At 32.9% G+C, this 24,293-nt stretch overlaps 1 protein-coding gene across 4 annotated transcripts in view; it reads right to left on the bottom strand.

The window, feature by feature from the left end:
- LOC123707300 (calcium/calmodulin-dependent 3',5'-cyclic nucleotide phosphodiesterase 1) overlaps positions 1-24,293 on the bottom strand; it is a 314,278-nt gene that overhangs the window by 28,675 nt on the left and 261,310 nt on the right. For 2 of the 4 annotated variants that reach the window (XM_045657227.1, XM_045657223.1), the window contains exons 2-4: positions 8,342-8,495; positions 6,356-6,469; positions 553-654 (exon numbers count right to left, since the gene is read on the bottom strand). In XM_045657227.1, coding sequence (XP_045513183.1) covers positions 553-654; positions 6,356-6,469; positions 8,342-8,495 — 370 coding nt within the window. Of the gene's footprint in view, positions 1-552; positions 655-6,355; positions 6,470-8,341; positions 8,496-15,222; positions 15,313-24,293 lie in introns of all 4 variants that reach the window. The other 2 variants (XM_045657226.1, XM_045657224.1) reach the window with 2 other exon arrangements.

The raw sequence follows: 24,293 nt of genomic DNA on the forward strand, positions 1-24,293 counted from the left end.
GATTTCTTAAACCATTTCATAATAGCATGTCTGATCCACTGATTCACAATACATTTATGAGAATGTAAATTTATACACACAATTAACGAATTACAAGATACAAGTAATTCATATAATTACTGTTGTCAAAGTAAAAAAATAATTGTGTTTAAAATGTATAAATAATTTTGCTAACAAAATGTCAAGCGAACGTGACTAACTACCATCACCATCATGCCTTACAATCCAGGAGATATACAGGAAAGAAAAGTTGGGGTAAAACCGGGCCAAAACTATGAACAAGTCGTGCGTTGTCAAACCGGAGAACTCAACTACCAAGAAACTGAAAGATTATAAGAGGGCACTGACAAAAAACTACCAGGAGAAGAGCAGAGAGAGGTCTAACAGGGGAGAAAGGTTCAGAGACAGTACTACCAGGGGAACAGAACATTGACAGAAGTCTACCAGGAGGTACTGAGAAGCGAACAGAACAGAAAGACCTAATCGCACAAAGTGGGCAGAAGGGAGGCTCGACTACTTGGCCAATGCCGGCGTTGGTGTAACGGTATTAACTTTGCTTCGTGTTTCTCTACAGAGCTCGCCCAACACGGTGTGCGAAGCCTCCTCATTTGTAGGGTTGTCGGCTGTCGAGGCTGGTCCAGTGGCTGTTTCACCCTGTGTTATAGGTCATCACTGGCGGCGCTGTGCGCTCATTATACAACCAGGATGATTGTTTTAAAGACACAAAATTTCCCTTACATTCCAGTTGTACACCTGACTGAAGATAGTAAACAAATATATACTTAACAAATGTAAGGTGCTTACATTTGTTTAGCGAATTTCTACCTGAGTCATCGGAGTGCTTTAAAAACTAGAAATAATATAGAATTATATTTTTACTCTATATTTATCACTAGCGAAAAACAATAGACTGCTAAATAGTTAAATGTTAATTGCTATGGAACGAATGCTAAATGAATGTTCTCTTCAATGTAATCTAGGTAATCGCTACGCTTATAAAATTAAGAAAGCAAAATGTATAGACCCGTAACATTTATAATTCACAATCTTTGTTGTACAGTTTGAATGCCATACTATTAAGAAGTCCACCACTCAGTTAAAACAATGATAATAAATTAATTAGCTCCGGCAAAGAAGCCTGACGTCAAATCGTTTCCAATTCCCGTAACGTATAGAACGAAAACTCAATATTAAAATTACCACGAATTAGAAACGAAAATACTATCTTCAGTAAGGTTATACAACTTCTCTCTTAATAACATCAATAATATATTTAGATATTGGAGAATTGTTGGCCTTTGATGAAAGCTGTTCGTTAATACATGGATCAAAGAAAATACTGATGAAGGTCAATTGGGTTTCAGTTCAACGTCCTAAGTGGCTATAATACAAATTTTTTATATTTGATTCATACTTTTTATTGTTTCATAGTTGAATCAGATGTTTACTGACAAGAATAAAAGCCTCTATGTAGCTGTACCACAAAGAACGGTTCGTAGGCCGTCGATACACAATCTTATTCTAGAATAATAAGTCGTGAGTACATACCTCGTTACAATATCTTCTTACCAGGAAGAAAGGCACACAATATTATCAGCTGTAAGGATTTGGAGAAATTCTATTAGTTTGGGAACAATGAGAGGTTAGATTGATGCTAATACCTTGCCTCACGCTAGTTCTCAAAAACGCCCTAAACACTCACTATAAAATTCTAAATAGTGGACGTAACTATTATCAATTATAATTAACAAAAAGTATATATCAAAATAAAAATGTGTCTAACGTATCCCGAGTAAATCTCAACAATGACTCAACTAATAAATGTGACGATCGGCCGAGAAAAAAAATATTTGAGATCACCCTAATTAAAAATTATTAAATTGAAATTATGTATTTCGATCAGTAGCTTTAACAAACGTTGTAATTAAAACTAAAATGCCTTTTAATGTTTTTTTTTATTAATGGCAATTGTGTTTAAAGCCTTCAGGCTTTAGTAAATACAACAACTAATCTACACAGCTAGGCTTTCTACGTTTTGTTATGTACTCCACTAATTAAATTGAAACTGTTACACAGCAATAGTTAAACGTGTTTAATATATTTATATATATATCTTATTTATGCTACGCTTTAATAAATCGTGTAATACCGCAAAGCTAACACTGCATTATCTCGTCTTGGGAGGACGTAAATGTTCTACTATCAAAGAATGATGAATCTCAAAGTGTTGTAAATTTTATTTAATCTGTAACAAATTTGTCTACTAACTTTTTGATCAAGTTGAAAAATTGGGAACGTAACTTGATAAACTTTCTTTGTGAGATTACGAGAATTGTAAATTCTTTTGAGAAAATATAAATGTATACCTTATTGGATTAATATATAAACCTTAAAAATGATTATATTTTAGTAACGACAAAGGTTGTTGACCTTATATTCTTTAATATGTGTTAATATTGCTCAAGTAGATATATTTTTAAATTAATTTCAATGAATAATGTGTACTTACATGCATACCAAATTAGTCAAATAAAAATGACAAAATCTTTATTATCGCGTATAGAAGTTTTATATATGTGTTTGTAATTAAACTCACCATGGCCCGATGTTGATAAAATTTTGTATGTTGTGTGGTTTTGAGAATGCTTTATATGTATAATTAAATAATATCTGCATTTTTATTCGAGAATGATTTAGATTTATCACAATTTTATGATTTTAATTTGAAGTTTTTGTATTTAAGATATGTGTACAGGAACGCAAACCAATGTATCAATGTTCCGAACTAACATTAAACATATAATTCAATTATAACATTCATACCAATAGATACTATTTATTAATGTTTCCAGGCAGTTATTGTATTACTATTACTATTGTTCTGCAAACCGTAACAATTAACGTTCCGTAAGTCGTAATCCGAACACAAAAAGTAAAGTGATATTGTTATTGTTTAGGACATTATTTACTGGAATAATCGATAACAATGATCCATCCATATGCCACAATGACGGATCTAGTATTTGTCACACAGTTTATTTTTTAATGAATTAGACATATACAGAAGTTCTGTTAATAAAGTTAAATTATCTATTTGATAATAAATTTTATTTATTTATTGTATAAGTGTTCTTAATATAAAGGAAGTTGATGTGGTGGAAACACAAACTGTGCACAGTTTTTCTATCCACCAGGACGTCGAACATAATTAAATAATTAACACACATATATATACTAGGGCCAGTGACAGTGAATAGTTTTGTGAAAGAAAATGTGTGTTTGGTTATTTATATTAACTCTCAGAGTCAAAGTATTTTTTATGAATCGGGTTTTAATTAAAAAAACAATTTTAAACTAAAATGATTCACCGTTGAACCAACCTAAGACATAGAAACGAAGTGAGAAAAGTATTTTTTTATGTAATTTAAAAAAGAAACAAGAACTGAGGCAAACGAGATGGCGGCTCATCTAATGGTAAATGATATCGCCGCCCATCAACGCATTGCAAGGCTCGCAATTGCGATGCTGGCCTTTTAAGAATTGGTACGTACTCTTTTGATGGAACGAAGTTTTTATAATAATAATACGAATACTTCAATGGGTTGCTGGTTCCACATCGAGGGGATACGGATGGTATTTTGTATTCTGCCTTGACGTCCGATGAAAAGAAGATTCTATCAAGCAATTTAAGAGCGTTCATGGCTTATTTCCACAGCGAATGATAGGATAAATACCAAAACTCCATAATAAATTGAGTACAGAATAATGATTGCCAATTAAAAGCACTCATGTTCGAAGGCTTTACTACCTTCAACTGCTAATTAGAGAAACTTGATAACAGAAGATTAATTAACTGTTAGTAATACAATACCAATCACCTCAAGTTCTTGTTTTCACATTCGGCAAGATATAAAGTATATATGTTTAAAGTAAATAGAATAACTGGTAATTTATTTTATAACATACTTATAATAAGTTTAACTTTAAAATTACACTGGGAGGCTTCACTCAGTCTATCCAAGCTTGCCACAAATTTGACTTGCTCTGGCGCGGGATTGAGGTAGTTCATAATTACTGTCATAATTCGTGGTACAGCAAATTTCTGGCTTAGGGCAGTTAGCGAGCAACACAAAGGAGGGAGTTCTGTGCCCTAAAGTAACTCCAGAGCATACAGTTACACTTGGAGTAGATCCGTTCACTACTGCTGCGCTCCGAATAGCACAGCGTAGCATACAATGGCTGAGTGTGTCACTTGTGACCTTGTATTGGTCGGGACGAACCTCACTTTACCGGGTATTGTATTGGATTTGCTAAAAGTCAGTAAAAGGCCTGGAGTGCAATGATATCCTTCTGTAAGTATGCAATATTACAGAAGGAGGCTGCTGAGCAATTGAGGGAAAGGTCTGGAGTTGACCAAAGAATGGCAGTTGTTTCACTGGCATCTCAGCCTCGAATGGCCCGGAGCCGCAGGTCGTAATTGAGCTGTATGTCAGATAAGCCGGGGGGGGGAGGCTAACTGGTATAGCCCGAGGGCCTGAACATGGGGTGGGGGGCTGTGACAGTGCAGTGTCCTACAGTCGGATCACTCAGAATGTGGCAAATTGCAATAGTTGTATATATGCGATTCATACCCTAATGTGTGAATTTACATAGCTAAAAAAAAGGGTATGAAACCTAATATTATACGGACTAGGTATAAGTCGCTATGAGGCAGCCGTTCTAGGTCTTCTAGGCTCTTTCTGATGTGTATAAAACAGTTAGCATAAATTCAAATAGCTGTCGTAACAGAATATTAATGATTGAGTTTTGAAGAGAATTTTTGCTACATAGTATTTCGTATCAAACGGAAGTACATAGTTTCACGGTCATATAATAAAACTGTCGTCTGTGTAGTGTAACAACGATATTGTTACATGGACTACGGCTAACGTGATATTATGTTAGATTGCGTCAAAATTATGTTGGTCCATGAGTTGTGTTTCATGACATATTTCTTATCGCCCGCAATCATATTTTTATTAAATGTTTCTAGTATATTTTGTTGTACTCCGCCACCCGTGGTTAACACTGGCAGGTATGCGTGTGTGTTTCTGGTTTTTAAAAAATTGTAATCCCTTATAATTTTATATATATTTATTAAGAAAATGAGTTTAAGGCTTTCATTTTAAAATAAGCAGAGCTTTTACTAAAGCTTTCACATGGGATAATGATTAATCCGGAGCTCGTAAAAGATTTACCTCCAAGCTCTTTAGGAGGGTTCTAAAAGCAGTCATTTCAAGTTAATGAAACCAAATTTCTTGTCCTCACCTTCATTAGCTTTCAAAAGACCAGCTTTAAAGTTTACTATTTCATTTCATCTTTGTAAGAAATGTGCAAAATCAAATAATAAGCTTTTTGATAAAATTATATAAGAATGAATGATTGTAATATACTGATCAGTATATATCATGGATATATATGAGCAAAAATTAATTGTGTAGTAAATACTTAAAATATATAATTATTTACAGTTATAAATGATTAAATAGAAAATTAAAACAAATTAAAAAAGTTTGTTCCCTGTGTACCTTTAACGCTGGCAGCATTTCCTCGCTGTATTGCGATACTTATTCGTTGAGCGTTTATTAAAATTTAATATACTTATAATTTCCATATTTGTATAGTAATATCCGTTATTAATAATATTCAAAGTTTAAAGAAAAAAGCAACGCGACATAACATTTTCATGTAACAAATTAACAATTACAACAAATCAAATGATATACTACGTATTGTGCGTGTATAAGTCTTTCGTTATCATACTAAAAAGTAAAATTTATCAACAAATGGAATGTAGAACGGGTATTGTCTATAAATACCACCTTAGTAAACCTAACATTTCACGTGTAAGAAAAAAAAATATCTTAAATTTTTTTCATATAATCAATGTAAACTTTCATCAAAAGGCAAGCATGGATAACAATGCTCCAATATTGAATAATAAAGTTTATTATATACATTTTTTCTCCGTCGAATCTGAAACATAGAAATCGTAAAATGTTCGTTTTTTTAAAATTTACCGGAAATGGTTTCCGAGTTAACTTAATAAATCCCCTTATTCATCCTATAAGCCTTATATTAAAGTACCGTAGTGACATATAAAAATCAAATTACTTAAGACTTATAAGGTTTTACGTTGATATTAAATGATACCAAATGTGCGCAAAGACATTGTGTATATACACATATCTATTTTCTTAAAAAAATGATACGTTGTCTATTATTCGAAATTTAAAATATAGTTCGGCTTCCGATAATTTATGCCAAATTGAGCTTTACAATTCTCTTAGTTACATAAGTACATCCTAATACTTACTTAGTTTCATCTATGTATACAGCTTCTAACACTTTAGCGGCATACTGAATGTTTTTTTGTAGAGTTTCAACCGGTATTTCACCTCTATTTATTTGTCTTAGGAGATAACGTAATCTGTGGACAAAAACACCATAGGTAAAAAATAAAATTCCGGAATCTATTAAAATAGTGTTAGCCTAGTGCGTGACTCTCATCCTAAACTACTTTCACTTAATGAGAACAATATTTTTTACGATATTGCGCAATTTTGAAGGAAAATATCTCTTATTTTCGTACAATAAACGTACAATAGTTTGACTTTACATGAATTACAATCAAACCAATAAATATGGCTAATAAGAAATATTATGGTCTAAAACTAGTGAATAGCTAAAACTAAGATAATGTTCATTAACAGTCTTATCAGTTATCAGTCAGCACCTTGTAGATTTTTTTCATTTTGACAAGCTTTCTTAACATCAGCCTTAAAGACAGCCACGAGCAAATGATACAGTATAGTATTTATTTTTTAATTTTGAAGATATCAATTGACAACGCTGCACTACCATGGTCACAGACGTTGTCCTTTATATTCCTTACCATATAATTATGGCTATTAAAAAATTCTGCCACATCAGCACATCATTTACATTTTGTATTACTTCAACACACATAACTAATGTAAGATTCCTTACTAACCATTTTTACATTACGAAATAAAAGCCAATATTGCTGGTTTTATATTGAAAAATTTATAAGAGGTAACTTAATAGCCGTTAATAAACTGAACGGATATTAAAAGGAAATTAGTTTTTCCGTTTCAATAATAAATATTAGATCGAGTTCAAGGAATGGATACATTTGTATTACGTTAATTATTAATCATTATAATCAAAATTTAAAAAAATGAGGTTTTAAAAAAATTTAAAATCCTCAGGTTTCTGTATCTGTTTCACGACAATTTGCCAAGCTGAGGCAAGTAGGTGATCAGCCCCCTGTGATCGATACTCACCATCGACTTTTTGGGTTAAGGCAAGACGCTTTCTTCACGATGTTTTCCTTAACCGTGCGAGCGAAAGTTAAATGTGCACATAGAAGACACTATTGGTGCACAGCCGGGGATCGAACCTACGACCTAAGGGATGAGAGTGCGCTGAAGCCACTAGGCCAACACTGCTTATATTGTAAATAATTTTATATAATTTAAGGATTATATAATAAAATGTTATTATTCGTACTAATATAGGTTAATTACGTAATGGGCAAAGCGCTTAGAAATGAATACCTACACCTCATAAAAATACTGTATAAAACAAAAATATAATCATAAGACTCATTATACAAAGTAGGAACAAAGTGGAAGTTGTATAATTTATTTTTACAATCATTACGGTCGTTACTTTAAGCGCTTCAAGTACTTGAAATAATTTGTGAATCATTTGTTTCCGAAATGAAGAGAAGTAATTGAGCTCAAATTAAATGAAAATAACCGTTCCAAACCGGAGTTGTTTTCGTTATGACCATCTGTATTGTTCTTTGCTTTGGTTTGACAAATATTTAGATCATTTTAGCCTCTATTGTTCTAGCGAATGTTTTGTTTTTACTTAATATTGTTCTGGAATATACTTGTTCAAATGTTTGCTTCTTTGTAGAACGTAGTTAAATTTCTTTTTACTAGAAAGACCTTCCTAGTTACAATAGAAATACTAGGTTTATGACTTGATATGAATCTGTACATAATAACTTTAAATTACTTTCCAAACCGTTCTAGAGTTCATGGGGATCATTCTATGTTAATTTAAGTACCAGACATCATGGGCAATGTTCTCAGTTTAAATGAGTTATTTGATTCAATTAAAATTTGGTGGACCCAGTTGTCTGATCGCTATACAGATTAACACAGTAGGTTTTACAAACGACATTTCATTAAAAAAAAACTAATTTAATATAGATATCTAGATCTGCCATGATAGGTATTGCTATGATAGATACTGAAACTTTGTATACCTAAGAGCGGCTTTATCGCACGCATCGGGCGTGTCGACGGCGGGCAAGTGTTCAGTGTCCAGGTCAAGTTGGTCCAACTGCTCGTCGGTGGGAGGTGAGGACTCTGGCTTGGACTTGCTTGACGATCTACGGACTATCGTCAGCGCGCCTTGTTCTGTCAAAAAATACATTTTAGCTTTAATATTAACTAGCTGACATGACGAACGACGTACCGCCTAAGAGTCACTAAAGAATGTTATTACACATAACAAAAAGGATGTATAGTTAACACTACATAACACTTACAATTTTAGAATAACTACTGAAAGTAAAAGAAAGAAAACTAAATAAATATAAGGTTCACTACTTTTTAAAGAAATTTACGCAAAAATAAATAAGGATCTGTAAATTTTCATTACTGACACTAATGTACATTTAAAAAAAGATATATAAGTACCGAATATTGAGGGTATATTTTGTCGATTCCAAACTTTAGAAGAATTTAGCGATGGGATGAACATAAAATGTTTGTGTGTTACGAAACCCATGAATATTTTGTGTTGGTTATTTTTATTTCTGCTATCCGGGACGGAGACACCATAAAAATTGGTCCAGCCGTTCTAGAGATATAAGTGTTCGTACAAACCCAACATTGTTATATATATTACACTATAATTACAGTTTTTTAGTATAAAGATAAGATCGTGTTAATAGCATTTCAATTCAATAGATAAAGGGTACACATTCTTCACTTTATAAATTGATTTTTTTTATTAAACTTCTATAAATTATATAAGTAAATCCAATCAAAAACGGTTTTAAAAATATTTTCTTTGAACAATAATACTGATTACCTTAGTGTACTCGTAGCGTAATCATTAAATTCGTAGCGGGTGCTACGTGTAGCTTCAAAAATTATGTTTTTGGTCCTTCGCTACGAAATGTTTTATCTTTATATCGATAATATTTCTACAGTAAATAACTATCAAGTCGAATAAAAGTTGTACGAGACATTTACAATTAATTTAAAAACAAAATTTATTTAAATACAAGGGAATATGTAAGTAACGGAAAGAAAAATAAATCAAGCCGTCTAGTGCAAGGCGGTAAACGATAAAATTGTATTTAGATTATCCTGTCTCGGAGCAGAGCAAAAATACAGTATTTACATAAAAAGTCACAAATTTGTTTTATATTTTTGTGATATATTAGTGATATTTATTTATCAAATAATAGTCTATAATAAAAATGTGATTTACGTGTAATGGTTGCAGGTTTTTAACAAATATTTTGTAAAACAATCCTGGCGAGTGTTGGAGAGTTCATTGTTTGTTCACTGACGAGAGTTAGTACTTTGAACTGGCACTAAATGTAAATTTAGTTAATTGTCTATGACTTAAAATTTGGATTTGTTAAATTGGAACTTTTTGTGTGAGAAAAGAAAGCATCGTGTGGAATCAGATACACCTTTGAATCAAACGTCAATTCCGTGTTACGTACTTTTTTCCCTCTTTATTATACAAAATAATATATACAGATTACGTTACATTAGAAAACCGCAGTGGTTTGTATTAATGTAACCATAGCAGTCTTATTTAGGAGCATGACAATTACATATAAAAATAGTTTTTTAATTTACTGTTTATGTTGGTTAGCGTTAGGCTATCTAATATGTCATTGGGTAGACCATTTATTAGCCACGGTAGCAAATACCTCAACTTTCTCTTGGCATATACTTTGTTTACTCTCGATGTACAGAGCCGAATCTGTGTTACCGTTCGCGTCTTTATGTCAAGCTCCACTCGTTTTTTTTATGTCATGGCAAAAGTGCTCGACTTTTAAAGATTATGATAAAAAATTAAAAGCCACAGTATTTGTATACAATTTTGTAAATTACATTTATACCTACATTTTAATTACGACAAACGCTTATTCCTTTTTTAGTCTGTGGCGATGTTGATTCCGGCTCGTTGCCATGGTAGCAAGTTAAGGGGCCTGTACAATTTAGCCGCAGGCTTTAGTACTAATGGTTGGCTTATAATTATATAAATTGTTGCAATTTTGTTGCGTGTCTTTGCAAATCCCATTGTTGTTATCGTATTTTAATACTTTTAATTACGTTATATTTATATACGTTTATAGTGTAAAGATAATTTAAATTTATTAGTATACGGTATCATTTGAAGGTACAATTTAGTTTAAGATACTCATGTTACTGTGACATTCATAAATATTTATATTAAAATATTATTTTGCTCTAGAGTTACTCCTGGAGTCTATATTTCAATGCCTATCTCAAGTCTGAATCTCGTCTTAAACGTTGTCAACTTCATATGGAAAAAATGGTTCGACTTGAAACGAAAAAATATATTTGAGTTTGTTTGACGTTCTAGAATGTTCTGTAAGTAAAATGTCGTTTAAAAGATTTAAGCAAGCGCCTAATTTACATTATTTTACAGACCACTTGTTTTTTAGTTTAAAGACTAACTCGTAAGGTGTAGGAAAACATCGAGAGGAACACGACGTGTTTGTATCAAATAATAATTTCTGGTTTTAGAGCAGTGTTGGCCTAGTGGCTTCACCGTGCAACCCTAATAGTAGGTTCGATACCCGGATGTGCACCAATGGACTTGTTTTTTTACCCCAGGTTTTTCCTCTCGACCTTACACCCTCTGTCTCGTTTGCCGCTGAGTAGGGATGTCTGTGGTACAAATTTAATGACGTGGAATAAGTGATATCTGTATCTCATGTTTCGTAATAAACATATATTTTTTTATTTTATCAATTTTTCATTGCGCATATATATCATTTGCTCGAACGGTGAAGGAAAACATAGTGAGGTAACGCATGTGTCAAGCACAGAAGGATCACCTGCTTGCAATTATTATAATATAGTTTACAAGGATAATCCAGCGCTTTTGTTTGCCAGTTAGGAAACAATGTGCCCTCTACGGAAAGTAATTACAAAAACAACTGGTCTCTTTGTGTGCCCCAGACCACTATAACAAATGACTGAAAATTGTTTGCACAACCGCCTCTGTCATTTTCACAAACGAACCGTGAATATTTAATTAATTTTTAATTATTTAGCTGTTCAATGATAATTATTGATGGACTGTAGGTTAATTAATGGAGTATAATGCGGAAAATTTATTGATTATATTTATGTAATACATATTATATGTTATATATATTATATATTTCAATATATAATATTTTTGAACGAATTTTAGCTGCTAGTATTTACACTAATATATTGGAAAGATTTCTTTTAATGTGGTAAAAAAGTGTTTTCTTTAAATAGGGAAGATTTGTTTACATGCTCGTTATAATGAATAAACACAAAAGCTATTGGATTGACTTTAAAATTCTTTGACAATAAATATGTTACGGTATTTATAGCATCAAAAGCTTTTTCCATTTAATAAATGTAAGAAGCTGAGAGAGGAGAGTTTGTTTTATCAAGAAAACATATATTAACAATGTATTAAATTTAATACAAAACAAAATTTTAACAATGTTACAAACAAGTTACTTCTACAGTTATTTATTGGATATCTATTTATTTACACTTCATTACCTTATACAATAACATACATATAAAAAAATGGGTACATAAGTGAACGCTTACAAGCGCTTTATTCCAGGCAAAGCTAGTATGGAAAAATAAAAAATTAAACACCGAACGACTAAAGTACGAGAAGGCATAAGTAATTAACAAAAAAGAAAATAAATAAACATGTAGTAATAACCATAACTAAGATAACATAAACCTGAAAAAAAAATTTCAAGAAAAATGTAAAAGCTATTCTAATGTATGAAAATGAAGAAAGAATGAAAGAAGAATGTAAAAAGGACGTTAGGAAGAAGAAGAGCATTAAGAATGTTATTTACAGCTTCATTAATATGTATGACTGAAATAAAGGAAGTCCAAATATTTATTACAAATAAATTCAATAATTCAAGACAAGACAATAAAAACATTTCCAACTATATCTCAAATAAATCTATTTTTCTTTTCGTAACTTCAAATTACACTTCCTGGTCAACCAATTCCCGAAGGGTCCAAAGTCATTATATTAAGAACAAACACGTCCGGTCAAAGTTCGTTTCAAATGTGACCAAAACTTATTGTTAGTCCCGTGGTAAGGTTTTTATCGATAGAGGTCTCGCGTTGCATTACCTTTTAATTTTGACCGTTAATTTGAAGCTTTTCTTAGAAATAATACATCTCCATCTTTATCGTAATTCAGTTTAGGCGTGACTTACTTAGATCTAATTTCAGGTAAACAAAATTGAGTTAATTAAGAGTTTGTAAAGAATATCATCTTAGAAAAATTTAATTCTTAAAAAACACTGTCAACCCAATTTATCTCGCAATTAAGGAAAATCTTAAGCCCGAATTCGGAGAAAAATTAATTAACTAAGGAAAACGACTTTTGATTTTAAATAATTAACATCTTCTATTGTTGCTAAAATGTAATTAGGTTTATTTTTCTTTGATCCATTTAAAAAATATATTTTTAATTTTTATATTATTATTGCTTAAGATCTTAGTCAAATCATTTCCTATTATCATTTTAATTTTCTGTGAAGTGAAACTTCTTTATCGGCGTTGGAAAAAATATACCGTCACATTTTTCCGTTACGCGCCATCGTTTTCTTGTCCCTACCACGAAAGATTCGATAAGTACTATCTCCAGTGGAGTAGGAAGAGCATCTCGTTTAAGCGACCTCTCCCACTCCCACTCCCACCACTAGACTTGATCGTTTTTCTATTGCACCCTTATTTATTTCTAACACTCGATAGTGACGTTATAAATGATATATATTAAAGTGATCAGCATAATCAAGGGGTTTATTTTTATTGTAATTTCAGTGAATTTCTAAAAAAAGTAAGTAATTATATGTCTTTTTCTAATACTTGGGTATGATTGTGGTATTTGAAAAGTTCCGGCACTACAATTGATGGAGTTTTTACTCGGTTACAAAATTTTGTGGAATGTAAACAATATATATCAGTGACCATAAACCATTAATAGCAATAATATATAATAATGACGATAGTTATAATTATATTACAATCAATGAAATTCTGTAATAATCTTAGTAGTAATAAGGTAAAATGAAATAATTGCTATGATAATAAAAGCTTTTTGTTAAACTTTATCCAATTTATCTTTATATGAACAATTTCTGTAAAGTTGCATATAATAGATCTTTTTCGAAAAATATGGCATGCGCACACATTTTTTTTAATATAAAAGGAGGCAAACGCACAGTTGTGGAACGTCGGACGTCAAAGGTGATACGAATGGTATTTTGCATTCTACCTTGACGTCTTGAGACTCAGCAGGTATTACGCCGTGTTTAATTTAGGCTATGTGGCTGAGCAATTGTTTGCAAAAAACCTTTTTAAACGCCGGCAACGCACTTGCAAGCCCTCTGAGTGTCTATGAACGGCTGTATAACTTAATATCAGATCAGCCTTCTGCCCGTTTGCATCCTGTTATGAAAAAAATAGTACTTTCTGTTTCTGGCTCTTTAATTGGCAGCTCATGTCTGAGCGTCGTGGTCAGTAACAAAGCAACTGGAGCGGACTATCTGTTTCCACCAGTTTCTGTCCAGCGCTAGTCAAGTTCTAAAATTTGTTTATAATTTATGTTGATTTACACATCTCCTCTGATATGTAAATAAGGTACAAAAAGCATATATAAAATTACCTACAGTCCACATTTTTAATGTAAAAAATCTTTATCACTTTTCCGATGTTTAAAGTATAAAATATACTTTACACAACACCAAAGTTTGATATGAAATGTGTTCACATTTCATGTCAAACTACTCACCTTAATAAATATTTTTAAACAGATATTTTTAAATAAAGAACAACTCATAACAAATTTGAAAAGCATACTTCAATTCAGTTAACGTAATATAAATCGAAACGTGCACGAAATACAGTGGCTAGAGCAAACAAAAAGTGCAATTTCCAAACAAAACTATATTAATTTAATTAATTGAAAGTTTAAACATGCATAGGGTTGTCACATTAAGTACACTTAAATTTATATACCCAATTTCTAGTTATTAGATTTTACCAATCGACAATTATATTGAATTGATTACAATTTTGAAATTGGTACAGACTTTTTGACGTGTATATTAACTATTGAATAAGATATTAATGAATATATCAAGCTGTCCTGCGGTCACAAAGTAATGAGCAAAATTACAGCCCCGCGGTCAAGTGTCATGTCAACGTCAAATGCTAGATGAAATGCCAAGATTAGAGCTACATTTCCACAGGGCACAGATTGTTTACATTTGATCTTTTTAGAAACGAGGAACATTGTAAAGTATTATTTTTTTAATATGAATTCGCTCACGACTGTTTGTTATATGTTTTATATAGTGACAACCCTAGAGGCATTGAGGCATCTACCGCTTTGTAATTGTAATTTTACTTGGGTAAGTTATTATGATTTTGTTTTGATGATATTCACTATAACTGCGTTATTTATAAGTTACAGAATAATTTTATTTCTAGCGAGTTAAAAATACTCTCAAAGAACGACTGAAAACTTTTAATTGACAGATGACATCTGTTACTTGTCATATTCTGCTTATTTTTATTGAAAAATAAAATGTCTATATTCCTTCATTGGACAGCGATTACTCGACAACGCGTTTTCCAGCAAAGGAAGATTTTTCACATAGATATAGCGGTAATATGAACTGATTACAATACTCTTGATTTTAAATATATAGATTAATTAAAAGATCTAAGTAGTTGCCTCAATACCGTTAAAACTACAGAATCAACTAACACCGATTTTGAGGACTACACTTTGTAGTCGTTGCTCGTGATCGATGTGCAATAGCCACCGTAAAGTGCTTACTGGGAGCGGTTCCGTTGCGTGGCGCTGGGGGCGGCTGCGGGCGTGGGGATTCCTCACGTGTTGCGCCCGCGCCGCCCGGGGGACTCGCCACTGTAAAATTAATAGTTTTGTTTAGTATATATTACTATGTAATGGGTTTGATACCACAATCCTATTAAAGTAGATCGGGACAAAAGATCTGCTTCACGCCAGTTCCTATACTGTAAGAAATAGTTAATTTTGTTAATATTTTAACAAATTATAACTTATTGTTGTGAAGTTTTTTGTATGTATTGTTTTGTATGTGATATAAATGTAATTAGTTGCCACACTGGAGTATTCTGTAATGGTAGCTTTGTTATAAAAATAATGAAATAATGGTAATAGTTGACCGCGGCGCATGCGTATCGGCCCCCGCATATAATTAGTATTGTTTTAAATTCAAGCTATTGCCAGTTAACTTAGTTCAAGTAACTCGTAAATAATATAATACGGAGCATAGACTCAGAATAGTATGGCTCAAAGAATTTCAGCATCATGTTGTACGCACTGATGAAGTGAAAAATAAAATTCAGAAAAACATATCATGGCTGCTTTATAGTAAACAATGTCTTCCAAATGGATTTCAACCTTTATAAACTATTTTGCAAAACAATACAATCTTAATCCTGGTGACAGTTGATTAACGTTTTTTTATTTTATAATAAAAAAACAGGACGGAAGCTCACCTGTCGTTAAGTGATACCTCCATGGACACTTACATTGCCAGAAGAGAATTGGTATAATCCTTTCTTGAAGGACCCTAAGTCGAATTGGTTTGGAGATACTTCAGTGGCTGGTTCCACATAGTTGTGGTGCGTGGCAAAAGCTGCCTTAAGAAACGCTCAGTTGTGGAACAACGGATGGTATGTTGTCAAGGCCTTGATGTACGATAGTAAAACTCACCTACAGGTATTAGTCCGAACAACTCTGAACACTCTCCACAGTAAATGCGGTAGAAGATGAAGAGAGACCCCCCTAGGCAACGCCAAGGGATCAAACCGCACGAAAAGTGGCTGGTTGTTGAAAAGCATAATTATAACTGATTGGGTAATCTATTTATTAGTAGAGGTAGTAAATATTTCTCATAACAACAAAGTACAGAGCTATACTTGTGTTATAGATCGGGTTTGTACCTGTACTGTGTGTGTAACTTATTTTAATTTTGCAAAACCTCTTTTAAGATTCACCTCAATCACTCAAGATTTCACATGAACACATATATCGTCCAATGTTATAACTCATCGCAAAATACTAACAATGACCTATAGAATTTATTGTATTTCGTTTCTATATGAAAAGGTCTGGTGATTTCGTACGTACGTGTCACCGTTGTAAATGGGAGCAAATTGCTGAATATCTGAGTTCCATGTCATCCTCTTCAAATGAAAATTGTATGACAATTTCAAGCGAATGAATTGTCATCATTTTTTTAATTACTTTATTAAAGTCGTTGATTTAAAATGCGGTTTATTAAGTTATATTACTTGGATAGATTTTTGAACAAACAATAAAATAGGATTGTCTTTAATTAACATAGCTTTTACACATTAAGAAAACACTTTTTAATCGGATTGAAGTTATGTATTATTATAAGCTTAAAATTATTTACATAATTTTAAATTTAAAGTGTTTTCTTAAACAATAAAATAATCTAAATTTTGATAAATAGTCCGGTATCAGTGTGGTCGGAGAAACAAAGTATTTGATGCTTATATCAGATAGTTTTAGGAGCTCCGTATATATATATAAGTTGATTGGTGATAACTTTTGATAAAACTTACCGTTTTTCTGAAAATCGCGAAAAGAAATTGATCTTTGACTTCGTGTAAAAAAATTCCATACACGGGAATGATGGAGAATTAGAATTTTTTTGTTATGTTTTGAACAATTTTACTGAATTTCAGCTAGTGATTTTAAGCACATTTGAATGGACTATAAAATAATTATACAACAGTATCTCTAAATCTTCGATGCACTTGGTGGAAATAAAAAAAAGTGATAAATAATTCGTGTCTACGAAATAATAAAGTAAGTGTTCTAATATACGGTATGTGTAACAAGCTATCTTATCTAGAATATATGAGAATTTTGGTAAACATAAATGTTACATAAAAATGAAAATACTAGTAATTTTTGCTCAGCAGCAAAATGAAGAATTTGGTCTGAGGTAGTACTCCGGATAAGTACTGTTTAATCCGTTATCATCGAAGAATTCGTATGGGAGGTACTTGAACTAAACAATACTGTAAATTCTTTTCAATTCCATATCAATGTTTTATAGATTTTATTGCATAATTTTATTTGCAAAAACATTTCACAAAATCTACTCAACTGACATTACATTACATTAAAGCCTACTTCTGGACCTAAAGCCAGTTATTGTCTATAGAAAATGTTATCTATCGAATCGTGAGCAAATAACACTAACGAGAGAAGCCAACCAACCATTACTTGATAAGCATAACAATATAATGATCGATTCTTGCTATTTGTCATCAATTATTAGCGAGATTCCAACGAGAAATTATAAACGAATTTTCAAATTTCCTTTGTATGTTCAATTTGCTATGAACTAACTACGTTACTCCTATTACAGTATTATATTTTTATATCTAAATTAATGATTAGGGTTATAGCTAATTTCAGTTTACTCAGTGTAATTTTCGTTTATAATTAACATAAATTGTGGCAGCTTCGACAGTTATACATAATTCAGTTATATTATATTTTTGTATAAGCCGGTAAGACGCTGGCCTGTTCAGTAATATCGCTGTCAGGCGAAGGCAGAAGATTCACAAGTGCGATGTCAACCTATTTCGAGGTGTTACGCACTTTTCTTAAAGGACATTTGTATACAATATGTTTATTTCATAACAAGTTTATAATAATAATACATAGCTTCAATCCGTTTAAAAAGTGTTTTCTTAATGAACAATTCTACTTTCGTTCCTAGTTTTGTAACAGCGCTATAACAAACAACAAATATATCGAAATTATCTTAATTTGTCGTCATGTACTAAACTCAATAAAATACTTCCCATTCTAGGAACTTTAGGAAATCAGATTTGGAATAATCAATGCAAATGTACGGCTGGACAAAAAAATATTTAACATAATATTCATTTAAATCGCTTATATCTTGGCCCATATATTGTTCAGTGGTCGTACAAAACGACCCTGCCTTCGATAACTCTATAAAAAGCTTTATGTACGAGAGCCATAAATTGAAGGTATTTTTACAGTTCCATTTTACGTGTTTTTTAATTCGTATTTGTAAAGGCGAGATCTGTTTTTAAAAAAGTGGAATAAATTTTAGATTTTAGAAGTAGCTAATAAACCTGATATCAACTACTTTCGTCTGTGAAGACGTATAATAATTCATTTGAAGGACAATGCTACTCTTACTTCGTCCTAAAGGGTGGACTGTTGTCTGGCCCCAGTGGTAGGTCACATACATTGTTCTTACACGTATTGATTGCAGGTAGGTAGGATGAAAGGTACCCCACCTTTGCTGTCAATCAGACAAGAATAGTTCATTCTGAGTGAAGATTTCGTTGGTAAACCCCTACTTCTTCTAGAATCTGAGAAACTTCTGGGCTTTTTGGAGATGCCTCAGCTCGTCAAGGTTTTTCACCATTCCCCTACATTCCAGAATTGCTTGTGACTTGTGAATGACTTCCCCTGCATAGTGTCATTTATTGTAACATTTCTGACATTTCATTTTCGGTGTCCAGTTTCAATTTACATCGCCTTTCACGTTATTAATGAATTAGAGGAAGCCCAATTCGAGTTTCGAACTCAACAAAAAGGTTTAATTATATATAAAGCACGTTAATTGAATAATGAAGGTTTTGGAATGTTTAAAAAGTTAACCCGGGCTTTTTATAAAAAAGCTTCCTGAATTGTTTCAAAAATTCGGAAGTTATTGTGCTTAGGATAAAAGATTTATTTTGGTGGTGAATAAAAACATTGGTGAATTTGTTTTATGTTACAAGAGGAGATTCCGCCGCTCTTGGACACTCTCAATACCAGAGGGGTCGCGAGTGCGTTGCCGGACTTTTAAGAATTCGTACGCTCTTTTCTTGAAGGACCCTAAGCCTTCTAGAAACGAGCATCAGGTGAGTCCCTGACATTTGACTCCTATTAAAAAAAATAGCCTATGTTACATCGATAGAAGAAGATTTGATTTGTTACAAAAATAAAAATCTCTCTTTGATTATGTTGATGAAGATAAATGTTATTTGTCACTATAGAAATAAATTACGCGATCAGACATTCGTAAAAAGTATATTTCTGAAAGAAGTATACCTAACAGATCACGAAAACCGTCTACGGAATTTTGTAAATGAAAAATCCGACCTTTGTAGAACATGGCGCGTCATAATGTATCGTAATAAATTTTCGCCGAATCACAAGGCGAGGTCAATTGGGCATTTTATCTCAGCGAAAATGGTCTGTAATAGCAGCCTTTGAGTTCTCCTATGGGATTCATTTATGGTTTAGTTAATAACGCGTAAGAATTTCTATATAAAGACGTTTTTTTGATATTATAAAATAAATACAAGATATTTCACGGAAGCTATATTAGAAAAGATCGAGCTAAGTATAATTTTTTAGACTAAATCCCGACCGTAAGAAAGAAAACATCTTTTGTGAATCGAAATCGTAGTTATGCAACTTTTTGAACATTCGCAAACAGGCAAACTCAAATAATGTCGTGATATCCGAGGTCTATGGACACTAACACTACTGCTCGTAAGAACGCAGGCCTTTTAATATTTTCAAAACTTTTTTTTTATGTAATAGCAGGCAAACGGGCAAGAGGCTCACCTGATGTTAAGCGATACCACCGCCCATACCACCACGCACATTGCCAGAAGGCTCGTAAGTGCGTTGCCTTTCGAGAATTGGTATGCTCTTTTCTTGACGGACCTTAAGTCGAATTGGTTCGGAAATACTTCAGTGGGCAGCTGGTTCCACATAGTGGTGGTGCGCGGCAAAAACTCTTGAAGGACCCGAATTGATTCATAAGTACTTCAATACTGGTTGCACATTCTAGTGGTGCCTGTACCATCGGTGGACAGTTGTCAAATTGTACATTGTCTTTCAGCAGCGTTTATATTTGCTTCATTTCAAACAAGAAACTTTCCTTATCTACATCATTTACAGTTACGTTGCAAGTGACATAAAATATGTATTCAATTTCCAACAATACGCAGGAACACCTGTTGCGCCAATATCTCATTTCTTTAAATGACAGGGATATTATGATTTTCCAATAGAGTGCCCGTGGTATGGCTAAGATGGATCGCTACACGTTGTCTTATTAATAGAACGCTATCAATATAAAAGTATTGGAGAATTCTATATTGAAAAATATATAATATTTCTTGTTTATAACGTTTATACAATTCATCATTATGGACAATAACATTCCGTTCGTGAAGGGACGATTTTAAAGCAAGTTTCCTTTATCGAATTATAGTATGTTTTGCTTATGATAAGCTTCAACACGGATATCGTGAAATTACGCTGTTGACAGCATATAAAGGTGTTTTAAAGCCAAATTATTTAAGCACGTAATCCATACAAATAATTATAAACGAATTATTGTTCGTTTTATTCGCTAAACTCAATTATGGCTGGACTAATTTGGCTTATTATGATATTGAAATATGTTTGAGAGTTCAAGGAAGGTTCGGACGATGGTAAACATAAAGATAATAAAATAAAAAAAAACGACAATTGCATTTTCCATTAAAAATTGTTCCTGGATGGAAAATATTTTTAATGGCTTTTTCGTAATACAAAATACTTATAATATTTATATTTGATAGCTGTAGTGGTGGAAATGTGGTGCTGGAGGAGAATGCTTGGGGTTTCGTGGACCGAGTTTCGTACAAATGTCTCAATATTAAGCGTTTGTTTTCAACAGTACAATCTCGTAACCTTACATCCTTCGGTCACGTCGGCGTGGTGTTCAGTCCATAGAACGCCTTGTCGTCCAGGGGAAGGTGGAAGGCACTAGACCGCGCGGAAGGTCACCTACGCGTTGGACTGACCAGATCAAGTCTGCCGTAGAAAGTTCACTCATGAGTGCAGGAGGATGACCTCTAATAGGCAACGAAGGCGAAACGTCGTGAAGCGCATCACATCTGCCCCATTTAATACCACTACTACATAGCGATCACGACCGCTCTGTCAAGAGTGTACCGGATAAGAAGAAAGCTGTAGTGAGATAAATATATTTGATACGAAGTCTTGTTTGAACACACAGCTTTTATTCGATCAAAAAAATAAACTTTAATTATTTTAGAATTTAAATACAACACTAGTACTAATTTGTTCCCGTCCATTTATTTTTATTGGCAATTTAACACTCGCATGGCGTTCAGTGTGTTGACGTACGCTCGCACACAAAAAGCAATTTTAATCAAGAATATGGAACGTCGGCGTCAAGCCATTGTCATCAAGCTAAGTACAATTAATTAGAAAATCGTTTTCGCTCACACGTTATTATAGCTAATTGTTGATAGGAATCATCGTTACAATAATGTAATGGCGTGTTTATGGCATATGTTTCTTGTACTAAAATATCACAGTGCTTTATGAATTCCTGTTGCAACTACCATTTGACGACTAAGGGAGCATTCAAGTATTACGTCACGCAATTTTTGGAGATTCTTAACCCCGCACCTAAAACGCACTGTAACGTTTTTAGTACGCAATAGTAAAACGTTACGTGACCAGTGACTCTTTATACCTAAAAGATAAACCATTCTGTGGTGTAAAGTACTGGAGTCGTAAATATTATTATCTTAACGATTTACTATAGGACCCCCCTCTCCAAATTAGTTACATAATACTTGAACCGCTCCCTAGCGTGTTGATATTACAAAATAACATTTTAAATTTACTTTCACAATTATACTTGTTATTAGAATTTATAAATAGTGTTTCATTATTTGATGCCAATTCTAGCTCAGCTCAGCTTGGACTGTTTTGATTAGCGCAGCTCAGCTGGATTGCGCGTCTTCCCGCGACTGGCGCAAGGGCCTCCGGCGAGACTCGGTTTGGGTCGTCGTGGGGTGGTCAATCGCCTGAATCGGCAGGACGGAAGCTCACTTGTGTGAGCGAAGTGCAAAGTAAAGGTTCACGGCTTCCCCGGTCTCTACCCTAATTTAATTTTGACTTCTCTTTGCCGCGCGGGCTTTTAATTTGTCGTTTTCTACTGTGATTGGGTCCAACCGGATCCAAAGAATCAAATTCAGGTGAAATACACACACACACATATATATATATATATCTCTCTATATGTAGGTAGAACAATCTGGCAAGATCTATTGGGTTTATTAAATATGGCAATTTTTTTTGTCAAGGCCTCGCCCTAATTGCGAATGTTCGAAAGTAAAAGTTAGATCTATTCTACAGAAGGCTTTCTTGCCTATTAGAAAAAACAAATGCTCACAAACGGACCTAAAAAGGTAATAGCTTAATTTTAATATGTAAAACTGTGTATCAAACGAACTAGTAAGTAGTAGTAGCTTTGGACTTTGTTTATAAGCGCAAAGCCAATACTTATATAAAGACATTTTAAACTATCTCTTTCATGTTCAACTATGGCCGTATTTATCTTTCATTATAAATACAATTGGTTATGGCTCCTGACGAAAATGAAATTTAAACAGATTCATTTATATTATGTTATTAAATCAAAAAGAGCTTTTCTTTGTGATTACCCTGTCGCGCCCTTCGTGTTCGATGTCCAGTGATAAGAAGGGGAGTGTTTGTTATTACAGTGTTAATACGTATCTACGCGATTGTACACGTCAACTGAGGCTTTTGAAGACTTCAAAGTTTTTATTTATACGCATCCGTCTTATTTAGAAATATGTACGTGCTAAATTGTTAATAAAAAAAATTGCCTAAATTCGAGTAAACTAATTAGGATTATAATATTAAGTGTTTACTGTATTTATTATCACACAACATCCGACGGACTGAAGGCCTCCTTCAAATTCTCTCAAAATCTTTGCTATTATTATTACTATTTTCCAATATTTCCTTGTAAATATTACAGGATTTTATATCGTATTAAAAACGAATTTTTCGAGACTACTTTTAATTCCGCTAATAGAATCCCAGATAATTGTGTGAGGTGTGGTGTAATAGTGTTGGCCTAGTGGCTTCAATGTGCAACTCTCATCCCGGAGACAGGTTCGATACGGCTGCATATAACATTCAATCGAATGGTGAAGAAAAACATCGTGAGGAAACCGGCGTGCGGTAGACCCAGAAAGTCGAAGGCGTGTGTCAAGCACAGAAGGCTGATTACCAACTATAACACAGATCATGAAACAGATACAGAAAATTGAGGCCCAGACTTATAATAGACTTATCCTAGACCTAGTCGAACATGGTAGCCACTACAAAGTTCGTCATGTATGTACAAAGGTTTAAAATACAAAACTTGTTCTAAATCCTTTAAACAAACAATATTGAATTTTATGCATCACTGAAATAAATAAATAAATTGCGAACGTTCAGTCATGTGGAGCGAATGGGAGATCGTACAGCAGTCGGATAACAGGTACCCCAACATAGCCCATATAAAACATGCCCCCGTTGAGTATATAACCATTTATTAGGCTTAGTTCTGTGATGCAGTATTTGAACCTAGGCGTTGTTGGTTATCCATGATGGTAATAAACTTTATTATTACATTTTAACCTTTTATTTGGGTTTTTATTTTCATTATTGTAGGACGTCACTACAATAATGAAAATTATGGCTGGAAACCACGAACAAAGGCTCCATCATCACTTGAATGAAATCATCATGTTTCATGTCATTTCACAAAGCAGTATTTACAATGTTCTTAACCTACATAGTAATAAAAATAACAATTAATAAAAATAAATAAATAAATCACCAGCTTTGTCGTCCAAAATTAAGTTGGAGGATGTACTTTTACATTTAAAGAGTTTCACCGTTCGATCCCCGGCTACGCCAATGGAATTTTTGTCTATGTACGCATTTAACAATTACTC

This window comes from Pieris brassicae, chromosome 3 (genome assembly GCF_905147105.1).
Source record: "Pieris brassicae chromosome 3, ilPieBrab1.1, whole genome shotgun sequence".
NCBI lineage: Eukaryota > Metazoa > Arthropoda > Insecta > Lepidoptera > Pieridae > Pieris > Pieris brassicae.